The sequence below is a fragment of the Cynoglossus semilaevis genome, chromosome 19 (assembly GCF_000523025.1).
Source record: "Cynoglossus semilaevis isolate Cse_v1.0 chromosome 19, Cse_v1.0, whole genome shotgun sequence".
Taxonomy (NCBI): Eukaryota; Metazoa; Chordata; class Actinopteri; order Pleuronectiformes; family Cynoglossidae; genus Cynoglossus; species Cynoglossus semilaevis.
The window spans coordinates 6,790,491-6,812,531 of NC_024325.1; the positions used below are offsets into that span (position 1 = coordinate 6,790,491).

General features: G+C 38.9%; 3 protein-coding genes across 8 annotated transcripts in view; all 3 read left to right on the plus strand.

Annotated features, from left to right (window-relative positions):
- bbx (BBX high mobility group box domain containing) overlaps positions 1–14,197 on the plus strand; it is a 19,459-nt gene extending 5,262 nt beyond the window's left edge. For 4 of the 6 annotated variants that reach the window (XM_017042005.2, XM_017042003.2, XM_017042004.2 and 1 more), the window contains 14 exons: positions 1,406–1,577; positions 1,702–1,959; positions 2,065–2,269; positions 2,347–2,414; positions 2,516–2,590; positions 3,267–3,347; positions 4,078–4,143; positions 4,536–5,391; positions 5,471–5,606; positions 6,289–6,440; positions 6,614–6,688; positions 7,011–7,205; positions 7,354–7,546; positions 7,832–13,236. In XM_017042005.2, the coding sequence (XP_016897494.1) occupies positions 1,419–1,577; positions 1,702–1,959; positions 2,065–2,269; positions 2,347–2,414; positions 2,516–2,590; positions 3,267–3,347; positions 4,078–4,143; positions 4,536–5,391; positions 5,471–5,606; positions 6,289–6,440; positions 6,614–6,688; positions 7,011–7,205; positions 7,354–7,546; positions 7,832–7,910 (2,598 nt within the window). In that variant the 5' untranslated portion in view covers positions 1,406–1,418 and the 3' untranslated portion in view covers positions 7,911–13,236. Of the gene's footprint in view, positions 1–1,405; positions 1,578–1,701; positions 1,960–2,064; positions 2,270–2,346; positions 2,415–2,515; positions 2,591–3,266; positions 3,348–4,077; positions 4,144–4,535; positions 5,392–5,470; positions 5,607–6,288; positions 6,441–6,613; positions 6,689–7,010; positions 7,206–7,353; positions 7,547–7,831; positions 13,237–13,497 lie in introns of those variants that run through there. The other 2 variants (XR_003052812.1, XM_025065409.1) reach the window with 2 other exon arrangements.
- Positions 14,198–14,332: 135 nt separating this feature from the next.
- Positions 14,333–20,803, plus strand: vps11 (VPS11 core subunit of CORVET and HOPS complexes). Its single transcript, XM_008332605.3, has 16 exons — positions 14,333–14,532; positions 15,161–15,309; positions 15,399–15,534; positions 15,610–15,773; positions 15,867–16,114; positions 16,450–16,651; positions 16,753–16,904; positions 16,994–17,180; positions 17,376–17,519; positions 17,638–17,826; positions 17,916–18,077; positions 18,381–18,514; positions 18,832–19,034; positions 19,487–19,658; positions 19,832–20,054; positions 20,301–20,803. The coding sequence occupies exons 1-16, from the start codon at positions 14,391–14,393 to the stop codon at positions 20,463–20,465; spliced, it is 2,772 nt and encodes a 923-aa protein (XP_008330827.1). The 5' UTR covers positions 14,333–14,390; the 3' UTR covers positions 20,466–20,803.
- Positions 20,804–21,878: 1,075 nt separating this feature from the next.
- The window catches only part of hyou1 (hypoxia up-regulated 1), an 11,998-nt gene continuing 11,835 nt past the window's right edge, over positions 21,879–22,041 (plus strand). The window contains exon 1 of the mRNA XM_008332606.2: positions 21,879–22,035. The gene's annotated coding sequence lies outside the window, so the exon portion shown is untranslated. The remainder of the gene's footprint in view (positions 22,036–22,041) is intronic.

A 22,041-nucleotide genomic window follows, 5' to 3' on the forward strand; every position in this document is an offset into this window, starting at 1 on the left:
GGAGTTGAGTCCTTCACTCATCAATTGATAAATATCATTGATGTCGTGTTTGGTTGACTGCCAAAGCAGGTGTAAATGTGATGAACAGTAACAACGACAAGAAGTTACAGTTACTTAAAATTAGCTACAGACATCAGTAGAGTAGAGCACTTTATTTATTTTATTTCGGGGGGTCTTTTAATATTGTAGTTTTATAATTATGACTCACTTATTTAAACTTAGAAGCATCACACCAATAATTCCTTGTGTCCTACAATGTAAAATATTTGCTTTTGTCAATGTACTTTGGTATGGACAGTGAGCAGCAAACAAAGCAGCTCTTCTAAGATAAAGCAACATAACATTACACATATTACTTACTTTATATTACTTCATAACTACATAATGTGAGTATATTCTGAGAACACTTTTTTTCTATACTTAACAAAGCATTAGAGTATACTCCAGATAATGCTGTCGTGGTTAATTCCAAAAACTACACTAAGATACAGTATAAAGTATATAGTATAGTATCCAAATGGGAGGATACAAAAGGAAACTGCACCTTTTTCCCTCCTTCTACTATGACACTGTTATTGCTGCCTGACATTTGTCTGTTTGACAAACTTAACTTAATGTTTATTTTCATTTTAGGTCAACACTGAAAACCATATACCACTGATTTCAGATACTGTATATAGTTTATCTGAAATCACTCCACCAAAGTGCTGAATGAAAACTTCCAGCACTGCAGGCTCACTAAAATGTCTTACTAACAGTATTAGTATTTGCTAGTGCAACTGCTTTGTCGCTGCATTGCTACCACACCATTATAACATTATTATTGTCATGATGTGTTTACTAAAACTTACCAAGGTCATAGAAACCACTGAGTATAAAAGCTCAAAACCTGTTGGTCGACACCATTAGAATGATGCTAAAACTTGAATATTTTCTTACTTAAAACCCATGATTATAAGTAGGATTCTTGGACAAAGATTCAATTTTCACTAATAAACCAAGGCTTTTCATTGGCTTTTATCCATACATAAGTTAATGTGATTATAATATTCAGTGAATAAATACGTTTTTACAGGCACATGCTCTAAATGCTCTATTTCTTGTCACTATGTTATATGAGAGTTGCTTTTAAATAGTGATTAGATTTTATATAATTAATAAACGTTACTGCAGGTATACCATAAGTTCAAACTGTTTCAATTGATGCTATTAGCTTATACAGTGATGTCAACAAACTGACACTTGATTAACTCAAGGTCAGAGAGATACTGAAAATCCTGTATTTGACAAGATCCTAAACAAAACCATAGGTTTATCTGCTCCTATAATAAAACCCTTAAAACAATAAGTTAGGATTGCATTAGGTTTCTGCAAAGGCAATCTCAAATGATCTTATTGTTTTTAGGTGCGGTAGTACTATGAAGGGTGGAGGAAGGGGTAAGGAGCCACCTGTTGTAGGGGAGGTCGCTGGTAAGCGCCCCAAACGTAAATGCCTTCAGTGGCACCCACTTCTTTCCAAGAAGGCTCTGGATTTCTCTGAAGAGGAGGAAGAAGAGGATGAGGAGGAACTGGAGAAGGTGAGATTTAGCTTTTTTAAGACCATGAACTTCACAGTAGATTTCTGTTTATCCCTTATCATATAAAAGTAGTCTGGAAACCTTTTAGGGTATTGCACTTTAAAGTGTACGTCTTTGTTTTCAGCAACCAACCTTGTGTGACCAGGACCAAGGGCCACAAATGGAGTGTAACAGCACAACAGAGGAAGTGGAAGAGGACTCAAATGAACAGCGAGCACGGCGTCCAATGAATGCCTTCCTCCTCTTCTGCAAACGCCACCGGTCTCTGGTGCGTCAGGAACATCCTCGTCTGGACAATCGTGGGGCCACCAAGATCCTGGCTGATTGGTGGGCTGTGCTGGAGCCCAAAGAGAAGCAGAAATACACAGACATGGCCAAGGAGGTGGGACTATTCTCACGAATATTCATTTTAACTTCCTTCTGCAAGAAAATTGGAAGTTCATTTTCATTTTGCATGAACCCAATTACATTTATATTTTCATCTCAGTACAAAGATGCTTTCATGAAGGCCAACCCAGGCTACAAGTGGTGTCCCACCACCAGCAAACCAGTAAAGACTCCTCCCAGTCCGACAGTCTGCAATCCCCGCAAAAAGGTCTGGTCCTTCTCTTCCAACTTGTCCAAGGATTCCACCACTGCCAGAAAAGTGCCCAAAACTGACAGCATGCCACAGTTAAACTTTGCCATGGCAGGTATGTGTATGACAAGATTGTTATTTCATATCTAGCAGGAGATCACGTGTGATTGTTGTTTCTCTTCTTGTTGTCAGATCCTACAAAAATGGGAGGCCTTAGCATGCTGCTATTAGCTGGTGAACATGCACTCACAAACAGGGAGGTGTGTTGTCTGTTTATGTTTTTCTTATCCACCTTAAGATTTATCTTTAGCACCACAGTTGTGCCTTTTTTTACTCATGCCAATTTTATGTACCTCCATAGATTCCTTCTAGCACTAAAACTAGTTTACCAGACACAGCTAGTGAAGAAAAGTGTTTTCCAGTGGATAAAAAAGAGGTGAGTTCTGAGATTTTATTGTTCTTCATCTCTGTACACCACCTTTATTCTCATAGCATGCAGTCACAGTCACACTCAGCAAATCAAGAACAACAATTATTTCAAGCCAAAAGGAAACAGTCTTCAAATGGACACTCTCGTCCTATAAAACAACATTTCATTAAAACTAGGAACAGGGTAAATATGAATAATGTTGAAAAGTATGAACAAACAACATTAAACATTCTCACCACAGCCAGTAGAACATTCTTTATGCTTTCCTATAAACCCTGTGTCACATAAACTGTGTTTCACCTTGTTTCGATCAACAAATTATCACAGAGTGGACCAGACACAAGTATTGAATGAGGTATTGGACGGCACATTCCTGCAATAAATCCATTCATATCTATTACATTTTCTGAGCTAATATACAGTACCTTCGCACTGGTTAGAGTGGCACGATGGTAATGCAGTTCCAACGTGTCAAAAGGCAAAAGGTTCCAAGTTCAAATCCATCATCTGGTGTGAAACTGTCAAATCATTTTGTGAACTACCGTAGCAACACCTGAAGAAGGAACAATACCTTTTTTTGTTTATTCTTCTTATTACCGAGCATCTTTTACACTGTTTAGCCTAGATTCTAATCTGGAAAAAGATGGACTAACGTATTCATACTGAACCGTTCAACCTACAGATGCTGTCTGGAGCAGTGCTGAACGCCAGGCTGGATGTTACTGAGAGCACTGTCAAGGCTGCTCTTGCTCCTCTGGCTGAGGTAATGACTTTCACTTCATGATGGGTGCATCATTTCTCAGAGTCTGCCTAGCGTAGGCTACTGTGTACTTCACATATCAATCTTGATTGATGGCCTTCACCATACTGTTTATTTGCATTAAAATAAAACAACACAGGGAAAGGTGGTGTTACGGATGACACCTAGATAACATTTGTTTTAGAGCATCTATGTACATTTTATGGATGTACAGTATGTGTGATTCTACATAATGCTAAAAATCTTCCAGGCAAATCAACCATGTATCATCTTCTCAATGCTATCATAACAGTAGTTGAGCCAGAACACAAGAAGTCAGCTAAATATCTGTACTGCAAACAAGTGCGGTTTCTCAGTTTGTGTACACATCTCAGCACATACTGATTTTTCACCATGCCAGTGTGAAAATACTGCATTCAAAGTATCCAATCAAATGAATCTGGCCATCTTGGCATAGCAAAACATGAGAAGAAGTTGGGCCTTTTTCTGTCTTTTAAAAACAGAATGAAAAGGTGCACAGGCTTTAGACTAGTCCAAGATATTGGTTGTTATTCAAGTGTCAGGTTGACATGAAGCGAAGCCAACTTATAAATTTGGGTCAGATAATTTGTATGTCACATAGTCTTGAAATAAAAGGTGCTCAAAGTTTTAGACCACAGTACCTGCAGAAATTTACTAGTACCTTTTTTCAAGAACATAAATGTTGACGAAGCATGTAACTGTACATTCACAGTCATCCAATTCTGTGCTACCTGAAGGAAAACCATGCAGACAGTCAGCTCTATTCCAGCTTGCTGAGGTAAGAAATTATTCAATCAGCATCTCTTAAAAAAATTCCAAATGGACGCTGTAACAAACAGTGTGGAAGAATTTCATGCCAACATCATAGGTTGATACATTTGACAAACTTAGTTACTACACTGTTTTGCTGTTTATTGTCCAGTTTTTGCATTTTCTGAAGATCAGATTATGATTACGAACATTGGATCACTGTGTCCATTTCCTGTGTCTGGTCACAATCAGAGTGATAAGGCAGTATATATTGTATGTAATTTACACTCAACCACAAGATGGAAAAACAAATTATGTACACATGCTGTCTAATGTTTGTGGAAACGGATCACTGCAAGGTAAGACTTTTGTCATGTTTACACATCGTATCTGATTGTTTTATGTTCTATGTTTGTAAAGATGTGCTTAGCATCTGAAGCAGGAAAGATGGAGGTAGCTGTATCTCAGCCAGAGGACAGTTCTTCTGCAGCCTCTGTCCAACAGACTGCAATTAAACAAGAGGTCAAAGAAGAAAGAGCAAACACTGTTGACTGTCCTCCCTCCTCTAATATGTCGGCTGCCTCACCCTCTGTCTCCACTGTCACTTCTACCTCCACTGATGCCATTCCCCAACACTTGAGCAGCCAAAACGCATGTGTCAAAAAGAAGAGCAAGAAAAAGGAGGCAGCCAAGTCACACACTAGCAGCGAGAGTCCTTGTACAGCAAAGAAGACAGTCAAAAAATGTAATAATGCAGAATCAGATGTGGACAGTGTTTTTAGTACGATTGAAGCTGTGGCCAAAGGGGCATGGAAAGACCCAGAGGAGAAGCCCAAGAAGGATGTCCAGAGTGATCTGAGTGGTGTAACATCTGGAACTCCCAAAAAGAGGAGCAAGCCAAAAGTCAAAACACCTGTGAAAGAGAAAAAGGAGGAGAAGATGGACACTGACAGTGGGATGTGTGGACAGAGCAGTTCTTCTGTGGAGGAGATAAATGAGGAAATGACGGATGTTAGTCCAAACACAGAAGCTGACGACCTAAGTCTCGGAGACACACAGGTTCAGGGCAGTACAGTGGACCTCCATCATTCACCCTGCAACCCTTCACCAGGTAAACTCCAAGAAGATGACAAGGGGAAGGAGGGTGAGGTGACCCTTGAGCCAAACATGGAGAACCGTGGCTCAAGGAAATCAGAAAGGAGCTGTAAAGGAGCTTTGTATAAAACTCTAGTTTCTGAGGGGATGCTGACATCACTGAGAGCCAACATTGACCGAGGTAACAGGGTTTAAAACTCAACAGTGTATCCACCATATGGCCCATAGACTTCCCTGACAATGTGTGCTATGTTTGTAAGCAGGTAAAAGAGGAGCTTTCCGTGCTGCTGATCACGATGCAAACTGGTCTGATGACAGCTGGGCTGTTTCACAGTTGGGACCTAATAACCCCAAGAAGCTGAAGAAGTCCAAGTCCAAGGATGAGTCGACACAGGGGTGAGTCAGGTCTCTTTCCACTGCTACAAGCAGCATATACTGACTGAATAATAAACAGTCAATACTGCCACGAGAGAATATTTCAAGTCTCCTACTGTTGTAGCCAAACTAATTTAGAATAACAGAATAAATATAATACACACTTCATTACACACCCCCAAGGGACATTTGTAATGGACTCAAAGTGCTGACACAAAAGCTGACTTAATAGAATAACAGTAAAGACTCACAGGTTAATCACAGGTTTAATCAATGGATATTTCATAATGCAAACATGACTTAAAACAACAACAAAAAACACCCATCATACATGTTCAATACTGGCTGAACTATGATACAAGGTCATGTTATTGTAACTGTTTAACTTTATGTGAAAAACTAAAATTTAAATCATTTAAAAATTAAATTCACAATTTAAGTATTGCAGTTGATGCATTTGTTTGCTTTATAGTCATGTTTATAATTAACAACATGATTTCTTTTCAAGCCAGAAAGTGATAGACATACACATGTACATTTACTGTACTGTACTGTACTGTATTTGTATGTGCGTATAAATGTGTATATACTGTATGTATATATATATATATATGTATTCATATTTTCTGCATTATTTTTGTTGTTAAAGTTTTTTAAATGACCCATCCCTTCACTGACCTTAATACAAACCATCGTTTCTCAGCCTTGGAAAACTGGAGGAGGAGTTTGAAAAGAAGTTCAACAGCCTACCACAGTACAGCCCAATGTTATTTGATAAGAAGAGCACTACTGTTGCAAAGAAGAAGAAGACTGATGGCTCCACTGTCCAAGAAGATGCTTCCAAATTGGGCAAAGGTGAGAAAAATGGACAACGTTATTCCAGCACGAACACACTGGCTGTTTTAATACTCCATTTAATGTCTCATGCTGCTCTTGTCACATTATCACACTTGTGTTGTTTACAACATATTGTCAAACAGCATTTGCATTTCCATCCTTTATTTTTCTTTGTTCTTATGCTGCATCAGGGCCATCTCCATGTCAGAAAAAGACTTCATTCCACAAGATTGTTAGGAAGCACAAAAACAAGAAGGAGAAACCAGGTGCAGTAGACAAAGCTGAAATACACCCAATGACTTTGCATCATTGCAGAAAACATGTATTTGAATCAATTAAACTGTATTTACCCAGGTAAATCAGTTGAGTACTAATTATTTTGTGTAAGTTTAATTTTTATTAAGGTAAACCTGAGTAACAGAGTAGTAACATCCATTACCTTTTGTTGTAACTTCAAGATTGTCACATGATGAAAACAAAATGTTATCAATAGCATCATTCATTTTATTTGATTACATTCATAAAAGTACTCTTTTGCACACATGTAAATGTGTCTAATGTTTGTTTTTTTTACTCTCATCTTCATAGCACTACTACAGAGCAACTCTATGCTGGATTCAGCTCCAAAAGCCAAATCATGTGCCCCTGTTGCCATTTTGTGCCCAGATTTGCAGGGTGCCACTAGTTTGGAGATGCTAGTTGGTAGCCAGAAGAGAAAAGCTAGAAAGACCAAGATCACACACTTGGTTCGCACAGCTGATGGGAGTGTGTCTCCAGCGGAGGGTAAGTTTAATGAAAATAAATTGGTAAATAATTTTAATGAAAAGAAATTAGCAGTTAGGAGAATGCTGTGAGGTAAAGATTTGCAGATACATTTTTATGGTACTTCTGTAGACTTTTGTTTGTTTAATAAATTATTATTTCTGTACAGAGGACAAAATGAAGGACATGACCCAGGAACAGGATAAGAAGCCATTACACCAACAGAATTTATGCAATGATAAAGGGTGCTACAGTAATCCCAGGGCAGAGGAGGCGCCATTGAGCACCATACCACATGAGCTACCTGCTTTCTTCAGCTTGGCAGCACTCGCAGAGGTAGCAGCCATGGAGAATGTTCACAGGTGGGACATGATGATGTACATGTGACAAAACTGTTGTTAAATAGATAGGCAAAAGAATGTCCATTCAGCTCGATTGTGAGGTGGATTGTCTTTGGAGTATAATGCATGTGTATCTGCTGGGCACTCTTACTCCCACTCTACTACTGCTACTACTACTACTCAGGCATAAATTTGCTCTCTTACTACAATGTTCCTTTAGGTGCTGTAAAAATTATTAGGCGGTAGAAGATGAATGAAAAAATAAAATACACACACACACATTCTCTTTTCATTTCCATTTTCCAGAGGCCAGAAGGGTTTAGCTGAGAGTCAGAAGAAGGAGCTTGCTCAGACGCCAGTCCTCATCTCCTGCGCTGACCAGTGAAGCTCTGCTGCTGTTACAATAAGCCACAACCTGGACATTGGCAGTGGAGCTTTACTTTCCTCTGTGGTAAGCCCACGCTGAAGGAAGACATGAACAGGAAGCCTTGAACAGGCTTCCTCTTCATTGTGGTGAATTTTGCTTGAGCTTGGGTTCACGGTGGGGGAAAGAGACCCTCTCCTCCTCCTCTTTCTCCTCCTCCCTGCTCTTAGCGATCTCAGTGTTTTTCTTGAAGCCTTCCTTTGGTTTGAAGCGCGACGTCTTTCTGAAGTCCCTGTCCCCTCGTAGATGCTCCTTTAGGGCCTGTGGAAGAACCAAGCTGTCTTGTTGTGCATGGTTTTCCCTATAACCACAGCTATCATGGGTTTATTGTACACTGCTTTGTCAAATAGAGGCCATTTTAAAGGCCAAGTCTTGCAGTTTTAAAAAAAAAAGCAGCATTTTAGGTAAAGATAAAAACCCAACAGTGCATTGGTTTTCTAGAAAAATACAGCTTGCTGTCACCTTTTTACCTCACACACAAGCCTACTGAAGCGTTCCCTCACCTCTGGTAGAATACCTCTGTATTTGAATAGCTCTCCTTCTTCCCTTCCCTGTCTTTTCTGCTTCAGCCCAAATGACTTTAACCAGGGTAAATAATAATGATGAGTAATCATCCATTACCAACTACTTGCATAGTGTTTCCCGGTGGTGCACATATCGTGTACACAAACTGCAAATAAATCATGGTTTGAGTATCTTATATGTATGTTAAGATGATCCTACTGTAAAACAGTATGTGGTAGCTACACACATTACTATGTTAGACTGAATGCTTCTGAATACACGTGTATAGCTTTGCCTCTGAACTAGTGTTCACTGTGTCCCTTTCTAACACCAGAAAGCAGCTCGTCTTAGAAGCTGCTTCTGGGATGGGGAGACGGTGTGAAAAGATCATTCAGATTTAGCCTTAACCCTCTCACTGAGAACCTATCTTCCCCCCAAATACTTCTTGTCGATGTTATCACAGTCCTTTTGTCGGCGTGAGGCTTTTTAACCATAATGACACGTTTTTGTTTTGTCAATACTTGATCTTGTAGCAATTAGAATGGAAAGTTCCTTGTGTGCAACTTATTTCAGATGTTTATGTTTAAACCTGTTCTAATGTGTAGATGAAGTTTAAGTTTTTAGTTTGAAGTTTAAGGTTTGTTTCTGTTTTTATTTTGGAGGAGAAGGAGTGATACAATGCCTTGTCTCCACCACTGTTCTAACGCTATAGTCTGCTCTTAGTAGTGTCGTCAGCATCCCGGCAAAAGCCAGTGGCAAGTTTTACTGTTAAAGGTCAAAAGTTAGTTAATTATAAATTAATTATGTCACATGTTAAGTCCTTAATGTGTATAGGTCTCATGAAATGAGCATCTTGGATAATTTTCTTTTGGCTTTAGTGTGTGAACAAAGATTTATTGTGCTGAAAACAGCCATGCTTCCTCTAAAGAACTAATGGAGACGAGGCATTTAATAATGATTTCCCCCTTTGTTTCCTATTGTCCTTTAGAGATCGCCAAGTAATGGTCTACTCAGAGGTCGCCTTTAATCAATATTTAAATTTGAACAGGTATTTATACTGAGCTGCATCTCTGTGCTCTCTGTCTTTTGCCTTTGTCAGGATTTTAATCAAAAACAGAGCGTTTTGCCCTCATAGCTCTGCTAACAGCTGTTAGCCGTTAATTAGCAGCGGAACCTTGTGTTGATACAGGTGTTTGCTCTGTTCATCATAGAGTTTAGCATATTACCAAACGTCTGTATTCTGAGCCCACTGTTTAACCTACATATACAACTAAATACTATCGTCTGTACAAGATGATGGGATCAAAGACCTGTGTCATTGTCATTGTTTAGTTAACGCGCAAATGCAACATTCTCATTGTTCTTCCAGTTTGATGACTTTTCTTACTTTTCCTCCTGCACTGTCGCACAGAAATGCAGCACAATGCTTTTCCTTGGCACAGCAGAGAGCCGTTTACGGTATGTGCTGGACAAGCCATTGAAAATTATGACTTTCAAAGCACAGCGGTGCCATTGTCACATTGTACGCATGTGAGAGGTTCGTCACGGAGTGATACACTCTCTCTCTCTGCAGGTCTCCTCTGTGTAGACCAGTAGATAACTTTCATGGCCTGTTCAAAGAGTTTTTCTGGTAAAATTTAGATGATAAATATATAAATAAAATATATATAATTTCCAGATCGTAAGGGGATCGTGATTAGGTTTTAAACGGATTAATTAATCAATAACGTACCTTTACTAATCTCTTCATTTTGACTATAAGTCAGGTCAATTTTCATGCATGTGATCCTGTTTTTTCTGATACTTCTCATTGAATTTCTGAGGTTACACCTGAGGTCATGTTTACCAGATTAAGACTGTTGTCAAAAACAATAGATCTCACAGACGAGAGGCTTCTGTGCTCTAGTCCAGGCAGACAAAACGCAGCGTCTCCAGACTTGTCTTTTCACCTGGGGTGCAGCAATTGCATCACAGTTTCTCTGATTGGTGTTAGAAGGATTGATGAGGAGCAGTGCTGTTGGACACCTAATAACAGGACCAGTAAAAAAGAAAGGAGTGGGTCTTAGAGAAGTCTTATTTTTTGTTTAGTGTTTTACCCTACCTTTAAACTTTGCTAGTCTTATAGTAGAGAATGACACTTAGTACTGCAAAACTGATCGCTTTAAAAATGTGTCTTCAAAATGTCAACAAACTAAGCGCAAGTGTAACCCAGTTCAGGTCACAGAGTAATGTTTCGATATATGGAATAAGCAGAACGTGTTTATTTTATTGTGTGGTTGTAAAAATCAGGGGTTTTGCAGAAAGTTGTTGTCCAAACAGTCCACTACCAGTGTGATACTGGTTTTGTTGTGGGATATAGAAGCAGGAAAACATGTTGAACGTGGTCAATTTCATTGTGAAATAACATGCACGATAGGTTTGTTCTCAGTCACTTGTACCAAATGTTATTTTTTTAATTATTACTATTATTGAAATTCTATTTTTAAGCAGCGAAGGCACTTTTAAAACCATTGTTGCAGTCCCTAAAAATAAATTTAATAGAGCTACAAACTTGTCAGTGCTATCAGTTTCCACTGTCTTATATATCTATATTTCTAATCAGTCGGAACATTTACGGTGGTAGTAAATATAAAAGTTATTTTCTTCATGTGATGTTTATACGTTTTTAATGTAAAGTTAAAAAAAATATTTTTTTCTTTTTTTTATCTTGAAAGTGATTATGATCTTGGCCTAATATTAAACATTAGAGTAGATACACCTCAATTTAAGGCTTTATGCAGTACTATTGTTTTTTTATTAGTGTAAGTTTTATTTTTTTTAATTAATTTTTAATATGTTTTCAAAAAGACAATGAGATTTTGATGAATAATACTCACCTAGCATTTGAAATATAAACTATGTTTAGATGCACAAATGACTCAATGATGGCTTAGAAGGTGACATTTTACTGTACATTACATAAAGTGACTGAGAAAACTGTAAAATACTGCATATGAGACCACAGAGAAGACGTGTCGATTAAAGGGCTGAAACCACATGACACTCAGCAGCAGAATGCAAACATGATGCCATGATGTCAAGACCATGGAGTGGTGAAATATTGTCTTTCAGAGCAGGTTTTGTGTACCCTGGTGCACAGCCAGTTGTTTACAGTCGTTTACACCCATTATGCTTTTCACTTACTTCCTCAAATTGTACACTGACCCACAGTCCAGACATTTGCTGGACATTGACCTAATCCTGTCCAGATAAAAGAAAAGTTACGGTAAGGATGGGAACATCCAGGCAGTTAACTGAGTCGTTCTTCCACTGGTGGATTTTAGCATGGTTCTTTGCAAAATTGTCTTCCCCCAAAAGACAGATTTATTTGCTTTTCAGTTTGACGTTTGCCAAAGAAAATAAATACAAAATATATATTCACATCCTGTTTTAAGAAAAATATTAGACAGAAAAGAAACAAAAAAAATGTAGGAAGAAATTTAAAAAAAGGCGAGCCAGAAAGTAAGTTGCACTGCATTTTTGAGGCGTGTAAATCTTCAGGTAACAATGTCAGCACAATTCACCCTGTGTATCTAATGGACTTTCTTTAGTGGAATGAAGTGCAACAATACAGCACCACTCAATGCCTCCTTTAGTATACAGTATTTGCACCTTATGACCCAAACCAAAATTGTCTTCATCTTTGGAAAAAAAAGAGATGAATATATATATATCTATAAATTTTTACCCACTCTTTGGAAAATATGCATTTTAACTATTCTATATGAGAGAATCCAGTCAGTAATAAATCCACACATCTACAAAACAGCCATACTACATTCATTCCTTCACCCTGTCACTTTTCTATCTAGAAAATGCTTCTATAAAGTTGAAATTCCTATATTAGTTACCTAAATGAATATAATACCCTTTTGTGCTCGTACTGTCTTCTTGAATGTAATCATTTTGTACCTGTATTTTTCTAATTCAGTCTTGATTGTACTGTATGTATGCTATGATGGTATACTGTTCCTTAGGTGCATAGACACAACCATTCTCATGACAGGAACGGTGCTGTGCTGCAAACTCAATGGAAACGAGTGACCATTTCAGGTCCAAGGGACTTAAACTGTACCATGTGAGCATTCAAGAGAGATTCCGGGCGATTTTTGCTGTTTAAGTGGAGCAACTATAGCTTCCCTGATCTGGTTACAAGTGGGTTTTTTGTTGTTGTTATGCTTTGCAGTAGAAGTGAAAGTCTGTGTGGGACAGTTTATGAAACGGGGCGCTCCTGCTATCAGACAGAGCAACTGAATGCACGAGTCTCATCTTATTTATTACTGTTCCTTTTTTTTAGATTTAGGAGATTACACAACTGAATAATATGCACCCATTTATATATGAACATGTATAAGATTATCTACCCTTTACTGGAATGTAGATCACGGCTCTATTTTTTTGTTAGTCTGTGAAGAGGAGATGATGCCTGATCTTTGAGTCTCTTTCCTGTGATAGTTTTTACAACATGTGCTTCATCTAATTTATCTGATGGGTAGTCATCATGACAGATGCGCGTATAGTATGTGTTTTGATTGTCACATCCCACTTGTTAAATGCAGCCTTAATGGAACCCCTGCTTAGTGAGGGATCCCTCAACCCCCCATCTCCCCTGCCCCACCAACAACTCCTATGTCATAACACTGTTTGCTGATGCAACTATTATTCCTTTTACACTTTCTGCTGACGCAATTATTACTTCTTGAACACCTATTAAAATGACATCTATTCCATCTGTGTGAAATTATATTTCTTGTCTGTGCTTATTTAATTCTCTCAGATTCCTCTGGGGTTGTCCCCTCAGCAGTGTTGTTCAGTTTTGTGTAAATATACTCAAAATAATTACTTTTATTATCCGGAATATAACAGATATATCAGCTTTATTACGTGATTTCATTTATCTTGCTGCACAAAGTGGATCACTGAGCTTATAATAACATTAATAATAAACCAATGGAAAATGGATAGTGAATGGTGGATTGAATGTAATAAGTATTTTGCTTCTTAGCCCTTCTGATTGTATGTATATCATGGGAACAAGAGCCATTCCACACACTTCCAGGAGAGGGCAAGAGTGCAACTGGAAGAGGTACAAAGTCTTTCATCAGTGTATTTCCAATGGCGACTGCAACGTGCTGGTAATGACATAAAGCTGACATTTTAATTACAGAAAGATACTACATTCTATTATCAGTACATGGATTTAACTCCACACAGTTGAAGACACTGGAAACATTTTGTCCCGAGGACAAAATAAGAATTGATTTTAAATGCTTACTGTTTTAGTACCTTGGCAGAGACAGATATAACATGATAATTCAATCTGGCCACTAAAGTGGAAATTGTTAGAACTGCTGAACAGCAATGGAACTTCTATAATTAAAAATCGTTCCATTTTTTATGTAAGAGCACCATAAACTTCATAATATAACTGCACACATTCCTGTCACAGCCAAAAGAAAGGTTATATTTTAGGGTCTTGGTAAGATAAACCCATTCTGTGACCCAGTATTTAAAAATGTAGGACTACAATGAAAACATTCTTTCGTCAAAATGTCAAATGACATGAAGATCAGTGATGGGAGGAACAATACTTGCTTAATTGTTCAATTACTGGGTAACACACTGGAACTGGCTAAACTTGATTAGGGCACTCCAGCAATATGTATTTACTTAACAAAAAATGTTTCTCTTGCAAATTATACATTGTTTTGCACATAACTAAAATAATAATACTGTTTTTCAATCCTTGTTTTATATAAAAGAGCAGTTAACAATGAAAATGTAGATACAGTACTCTACAGCGTTGTTCTGAATCAAGTAACGAGACCTTATATTATCACGTGACTTTGTATCACATGACAACGCCCCTGCTAGAGACACTTAGCTTGAGCTAACAAAATGTCAGCCTTCCTACAGTGGAGGAAATTTGTTTTCTTCGACAAAGAGGCCGTAAAAGACCCGGTGGACAATGGAAAGAATTTTGTGCTTCCAGCCGGAATCTCAGCCTGTGACTCCGGGAGGGGACACATTGTCCTCGGAGATATCCTTTAAGAGCTAATGCTGCTAATATTGTGCTAACTTCTGACAGCTGAGAATGGGTAAGACTCAGTAAATGTTTCAACAAAACCAAATTGTGTCGTTCCCGGCAAACAACGGAATCCTTTCTTAGATGCGATAGGTTAATGTATTTAAAATGTATATCGATAATGCTTTTATATTTGTATTTATGTGCGGTGTGACACCAAATTAATTCTATCCAGACCTTTTCTACGAATGATATCTGAAACAACTTGCTGGAGAGACATTATTAATGACCATTAAATAGTGTAGAGATCGTCAAGATCAACAGTGTTCAGCCAGGTGAGCTGAAGTTATGGAGATTTTAACAATACATTTAAAATGACAAGCTAACATTGAATCAAATACCACAAAAAAAACAGCTAAACTAATTAGTTCTTGAGTACACATTCCTTTTAAAGCCAATATAATTCTCAAATAGTATTAGGTCATATTCACAGCTATTTTGATTTTATTTTTAATCCCAAATTATACAGCAACATTGAGAAATTTTAAACATTCTTATACCTTTACAATGTCTAACAGGACTTCAGTTATTTTTTACACATTTGCTAAGGAAATGCACTTTCCCTTAACATTCATGATGTCACATATGGATGGCAAAATATGGCTCATGACCCGATCCCTGCAGCTGACTTCTTTTCAGGCGTACAAGCTGCGCGTCACACATATTTACCAGCTGAAGCAGCACAGCATCCTCGTGTCAGTGGGGCAGGATGAACAGGGAATAAACCCTCTAGTAAGTGTGCTTTTCTCTTGGGGGACTTTGAACAGTCTACAGCTTTAATATGTTATTGCAGAGAGAGTGAAACTGTTTTCATTTCTCAGGTAAAAGTCTGGAATTTGGACAAAAAGGACAGTGGAAATCCTCTCTGCACACGTATTTTTCCAGCAATTCCTGGCAACAAACCCACTGAAGTGTCCTGTCTCAGCGTACATGAAAACCTCAACTTTATGGCTATTGGTGAGACACAAATAGGACGGCACTCAGCAACAGTTGATTTCTTCTGCATGATAATAATCGTTGTGTTCTTGACAGGCTTCACAGATGGCAGTGTGGTTTTAACCAAAGGTGACATCACCAGAGATCGTCACAGTAAAACTCTGACTCTGCATGAGGGCACCAGTCCAGTGACTGGCCTCGCCTTCCGCCAAGTGGCAAAAGTCACTAACTTGTTTGTTGCCACTTTAGAGAAAGTCTATGTAAGTAGTGTTTCGAGTCATAAAGAATCTAGGATTTTTTTGGACTCCTTCATTTTCACCACCTTTATTTCATTCTTGTCTCTTGTCACTCAGTGCTACACATTGTCCATTAAGGAGTACCCTAAAATAGAGCTGGATACACATGGCTGTGCGCTGCACTGCTCTTCATTGGCAGATCCCTCCCAGGATTCCCAGTTCATTGTAGCTGGTGATGAATGTGTTTACCTGTATCAACCAGACGAGCGCGGCCCCTGCTTTGCATTTGATGGACACAAGCTTCTTGCCCACTGGCATCGTGGATATCTGTTTTTACTCATAAGGGATACAAAGTCACCCAACAAGTAAATATGACACACTAAAATAAATTAACTATGGTAAAAAAAATATTATTTGATTTAGTTTGTAAAGAAACTTGAGTTGATTTCAACCTTAAAATAATAACATTTCAAGTGTGTCGCTCTGTTTGTTTAGGTTAAAAGCGGGAGAGGAGACTTACTTACAGTTACTTCTGTGACTAACCATACACCTAAAAATAATTGTCACAAAAGAAACAGATGTGTGATATGTGATGTGTGAATGATTTGCTAACACAGCTCTGAGTTGAACATAAAATACGTCTGCAGTGATCTGATCACACACAAATGATTCCTGTAACTGCTGACACTTTTTTTTTCAGGTCTGCATTCGGCAGCAGGGAGAGCTCACCATCTGAGAAACAACTTCTGACCATCTATGACCTGGACAACAAGTTCATTGCATACAGCGCCTCTTTGGATGATGTCATCGACGTGGTGGCAGAGTGGGGCTCCTTCTACATTCTGACCAGAGATGGAAAAATGTTTGTTCTTCAGGAAAAAGACACACAAACCAAACTGGAAGTGAGTCAAAAATCTGCTTCAGACAATTGAAAAGAACAAAATCAGGGAAATGTTGATTTCTGTAATCCCTAAGTTTCCTTGTGGTTGGTGTTGTTTTAAAGATGTTGTTCAAAAAGAATCTGTTTGTAATGGCCATCAACCTGGCTAAGAGCCAGCACCTGGACAGTGATGGGCTCTCGGAGATCTTTAGACAGTATGGTGACCATCTCTACCTTAAAGGAGACCATGACGGTGCCATACAGCAGTACATTCGGTAGCTGTAACACTAAACATCTACCAGCTGTTTCTTAGCTGCTTCAGGAGACAAAACCTGTGTTTGGACTTCCTTCTGTTCTTCCACAGCACCATTGGCAAACTGGAGCCGTCATATGTCATCAGAAAATTCCTGGATGCACAGAGGATTCACAATTTGACAGCGTATTTGCAGGCCCTACACAGACAGTCGCTGGCTAACGCAGACCACACCACTCTGCTACTCAACTGCTACACCAAACTGAAGGACAGCTCCAAGCTGGAGGAGTTCATCAAGGTAAGGTGAACTGTGTTCTTCTCAGAATTCTGAAATTCTGAGATTTAGGTTAATTGGACACCTTGAGTAAGTTTGGGTGTAAGTGGGTGTGGAAATAAATTAATGAATGTATTTTCAATCTCATACTATATGTTAAAAGCACTTCATGGATATGATGAGGAAAGTAAAAGTGCTCTTTCTTTTGCATTTCCACAGAGTAGTGAAAGTGAGGTTCACTTTGATGTTGAGATCGCCATCAAGGTTCTTAGGCAGGCAGGCTACCACAGCCATGCAGTTTTTTTGGCTGAGAAACACATGCACCATGAGTGGTACCTGAAGATCCAGCTCGAAGACCTGAAGGTAAAAACAGTAAAGACAAGTAAATGGCACAAAAGAAAAACTCACAAAAACATATTCAGTATACTGTAAGGGGCTGCAAGGACACAGAACTTGAAAACTGTCTCCCTCCAACATCCAGAACTACCAAGAAGGGTTGCGTTACATCGGCCGTCTGCCTTTTGAACAAGCCGAATGCACCATGAAGCATTATGGCAAGACTCTGATGCACAATGTCCCTGAAGGTACCACGCTGCTCCTTAAAGGCCTGTGCACTAACTACCAACCGAGCGGAGAAAAAGACAGCGAAGAGAGGAGGCGGGTCAATAAGGTCAGTCTGTAGTTGTCAACATCTTTTTGTATTCTGTGAAAATCTGCATTTTCCCCAATATTAATCACATTTTGTCTTGGGAGTTTTAGGCCAACTCAGAGGAGTTTATCCCCATTTTCACAAACAACCGTCGGGAGCTAAAGGCCTTCCTGGAGCACATGATCGAGGTGGATCCACGTTCTCCCCAGGGTGTGTACGACACACTGCTGGAGCTCCGGCTTCAAGACTGGGCCCATGAACAGGATTTAGAGGTCAGTGCACAACCTGCTACAAACTATAGTCGCATGCCGACATTATGGACTTTTAATTCAGAGTAACAGATGTTACATGTATAGTTTAGGTTTTTTAGGGTCCATTATAAAAACACTGAATTCGAACATGGGTATAATCAATCATTTAAATTGAAAAGTGCTTGGATAAATAACAAGTTACATAACGTTACAAAGATATTGGACTTTTATTTTTTGCCTTGGCTTCAGCAAACGCTGTTTCTAAAACCTAAATGAAGCCCATAATAGTTAATTCTATATTCTTGTGGTTTTCTTATGTTGCAGAGGAAGAAGGTCCTGCAGGGTGAAGCACTGTCTCTGCTGAGGAGTGACAACACTGTCTTTGATAAAGCCTTGGTCCTTTGCCAGATGCATAACTTTAAAGAAGGTGTCCTCTACCTTTATGAGAAGGGAAAGCTGTAAGTGAAGGCACACAATGACCTCTGAATATCTGATTATGTGTTATCTCCTCATTTTAGCTTGACAGTAAAGAATGGACAAATTTCTTCTTTCATAAAAAAAAAGTTATTATTTTTGTCCAAATCTTTAATTAACATGTCTTTATGGCTTATATGTTTCTGCTGTGGTGCATAAGTGATAAAACAACAATCAGACTGCTGCCAGGTCACTTATGAACCCAAATAGTGTTGTGCAAAAATAGCATAAAACGCGTCAGATATTTTTAGTATATAATCATTACAGCACTAAATGTTTTCAAATGTATTTGTTTGTGCAGGTACCAGCAGATCATGCACTACCACATGCAGAATGAAGAGTATGGAAAAGTGGTTGAAGCCTGTAAACGTTATGGAGACCAGGAGAGTTGTCTGTGGGAGCAGGCACTGGGATACTTTGCCAGGAAAGAGGAAGACTGTAAGGCCTACATCAGCGAGGTCCTGCATCACATTGACCAGAACAACCTGATGCCACCTTTACTGGGTGAGCTCCTGAAGGTTTCATTTGTACTGGATTTATACTATATACTATATTTTTTCATTCACTTCAGACCAAGTGAGTCAAACCCAATCCCTCAATGGGCCAAATTAAACACAGTCCAGGTTGTGGGTCAGACAGCATTAACAGTTTTTCAAGTCTACGGCTGAGAATACTTTTTCCTCAATAAAACAAGGAAAAAAACATGATGTATATTATGTACACATGCAGAATTGCTGCATTTGACCAATTCAGTAAACATTGGTATGGACTCAATAAAGTTTTATTTAAAACAACCACCTGCATGTTAAACTCTGAGGTGGCAGGACAAATTTGGCCCAGGGGCCTTGATTTTGACATATATGCTTTACACCAAATGGGTTTTATTAGCTTGAATTTTAACTGCTGTATTTTTGCGTTGCATCCAATGTATCTTATTTAATTTTTTGTGACCACAGTGGTACAGACACTGGCACACAACTCAACAGCCACGCTCTCCGTCATCAAAGACTACCTCATCAGCAAGTTACAGAGGGAGAGCCAGCAGATAGAGGACGATGAACGCAAAATCAGACAGTACCGTGAGGACACAGCTAACCTTCGCTCTGAGATTCAAGAGCTCAAAACCAGGTGAGTGTATTGGGATAGAAAAGATCACGTGGTTTATGAAGGGAAGGTAATCTTCTGCAGTTTTGTCTGTCTTTCAGCAACAATGTTCTGATATATTTTCTGGTTGTAATGGTTGGATGTGAATGGCTAGGACAGTTGAATATATCTGTTTTTAAACACTTCTTTGAACACAGTGCCAAGATCTTCCAGAAGACCAAGTGCAACATGTGCAACAGTCCCCTGGAACTGCCGTCTGTCCATTTCCTGTGCAATCACTCCTTCCACCAGCACTGCTTTGAAAGCTACGCAGAGAGTGAGGCTGAGTGTCCGACCTGTACACCAGAAAACAGAAAGGTCATGGACATGCTGCGTGCACAGGACCAGAAGCGTGATCTACACGACCACTTCAACAGACAGGTAACAGTTGTTTCAGGGAGGATTGACTTGATTATGAAAATCATACACAAATATTCCCACAGCAACATGGGAACAGGTGATGAATATTTTCAGAATCTGACAATGTTTGTGAAATTAGTCTTAAGGACTGTCATGAATGACCATTGGGTAGTCCAGTGTTTTGTAGCATTTTGTACACACTACACATAGTACATACATTTTATCAGTGTTTAATTGAAGTCTCTATGTCCTTTCTTGGTTTTCAAGTTACGCAGCTCTAATGATGGGTTCTCTGTGGTGGCTGACTACTTTGGTCGAGGGGTTTTTAACAAACTGACTCTGGTCACTGACCTACCCGGAAACAAATCAGTTGGGAGTCTTGAGGGGAACCTTCAGAGAGACCTTCTCATCCACACCAAGAGGCACAGCTAGAGACATGTCATCACTGAGTCCTGCCTACACAGGACCGTTGTGTTCAGCTTTAACACCATCCTTCACTGCCTTTTCTTTGGAAGTGAATGTGTTTACCGGCTTTGAGTACCTGTTAGCACAACTAGGTCAAAAGTCAAGCATTGTGACTCCCTGCAGACTATAAATATAGATACATATGAATCACATAGAAAAGCATCTTAAACTCAATGCTAAGGCACAAAATGGAGAATGTTGCTTCAGCATATGTTTAGTCATTGGATCTATCATGACAAAAAATCTTAATCGTCTGCCGTATGCTGTTCGTCTGACTTAAAGAATAAACCCTGAAATAAATGATATTGTCTGCCTTTGTAGCCCTAAAATGAGCACACCTGTGTAACTACTTGTTTTGATGCTTCTGACAGTTTTGTCAAATGCATTTTCACACCACATAATCTCTCTGTGAGCTGTGGCTAGTTACAATAACCTGTTTTTTAGAAGAAGCTTAAGTTTTTAACACTTGCTCATTTCCATTCCTGTTGTAGATGTTGTCACTTAATTTTATTTCTTAATGTATCAAAATTAACTGCCTTTTTAGATTTTGGCCTCTGTTGTCCTCCCTCTGATTGTGATTTATTGCCAGTGTAAAGTTTGAACTACACAGTAGTCAGTAGTTTCATAGCAGCTGCTGTCAAAAGAAATCAAAGTTACTTTCAGGTCCATTCTTGTTTTCTTTGGTATAGACTGGCTTTTTGTAAGAACACAAATGTCTGCAAAATCATCATGGTATGCATCTACGTAGCAAGAACAGTCTCAAAAACAATAACGATAGGGAAACATTCATACATTTATATTTATATGAATAACGTTTAAGTGTTTAATTTTGAAAGAACATAATGTCATACAATTTCTAACTACTTTCCAGAAAATGCATTTTAGATTGTTTCTATAATGCAACTCTTAATTAACAAAGAAGCACATGCTTAAACTTTACCTGGAAGTGTCGCAATTCAAACTTACGCCCTTTAACTGGACGTGGACCAATGCGATGCCACCAAAAGAGGTTTACCGACGCCACTCACCTCACGTGGACCAATGACACCCCAGTGCGTGGAGCAAAGTGGGTGGGGTTTAAAACAAGGGTCACCGCCTACTATCACAGAGCAGTTGTAAAAATCACCGGAAGCATAAGGAGCTTACCTTCAAATCAGAGGCCAATAAAACTGTCTTCTCAAAGATTGTATTTTGTATCTGAATAGAAAAGATATGTATGGAATAAATATAAAATAAATTCACATTTATGAACGTTTTATCAAGTGAGAACATGTTACTAATGCTTATTTCCAAAATAACGTGCGATAGTAAAATATTCTATGACGTTAACCGGAAATAGTACGTGTAGTTATAGTACGCTTGACATGAGTTTTTCTCCCAGCAGCCAGCCGCTCTAGTGGATCCAATGAGATGACGCCGCGTTCCGGGCCCGACTGCTGAGAACAAGCCGGTGATAAGGGGAAGTAGAAAAAACGACCACGGCGTGACAACAAAGAGGTTGCAAGTGAAAGGCTAACCCACGAACAATAACTAGGAAGCCGGC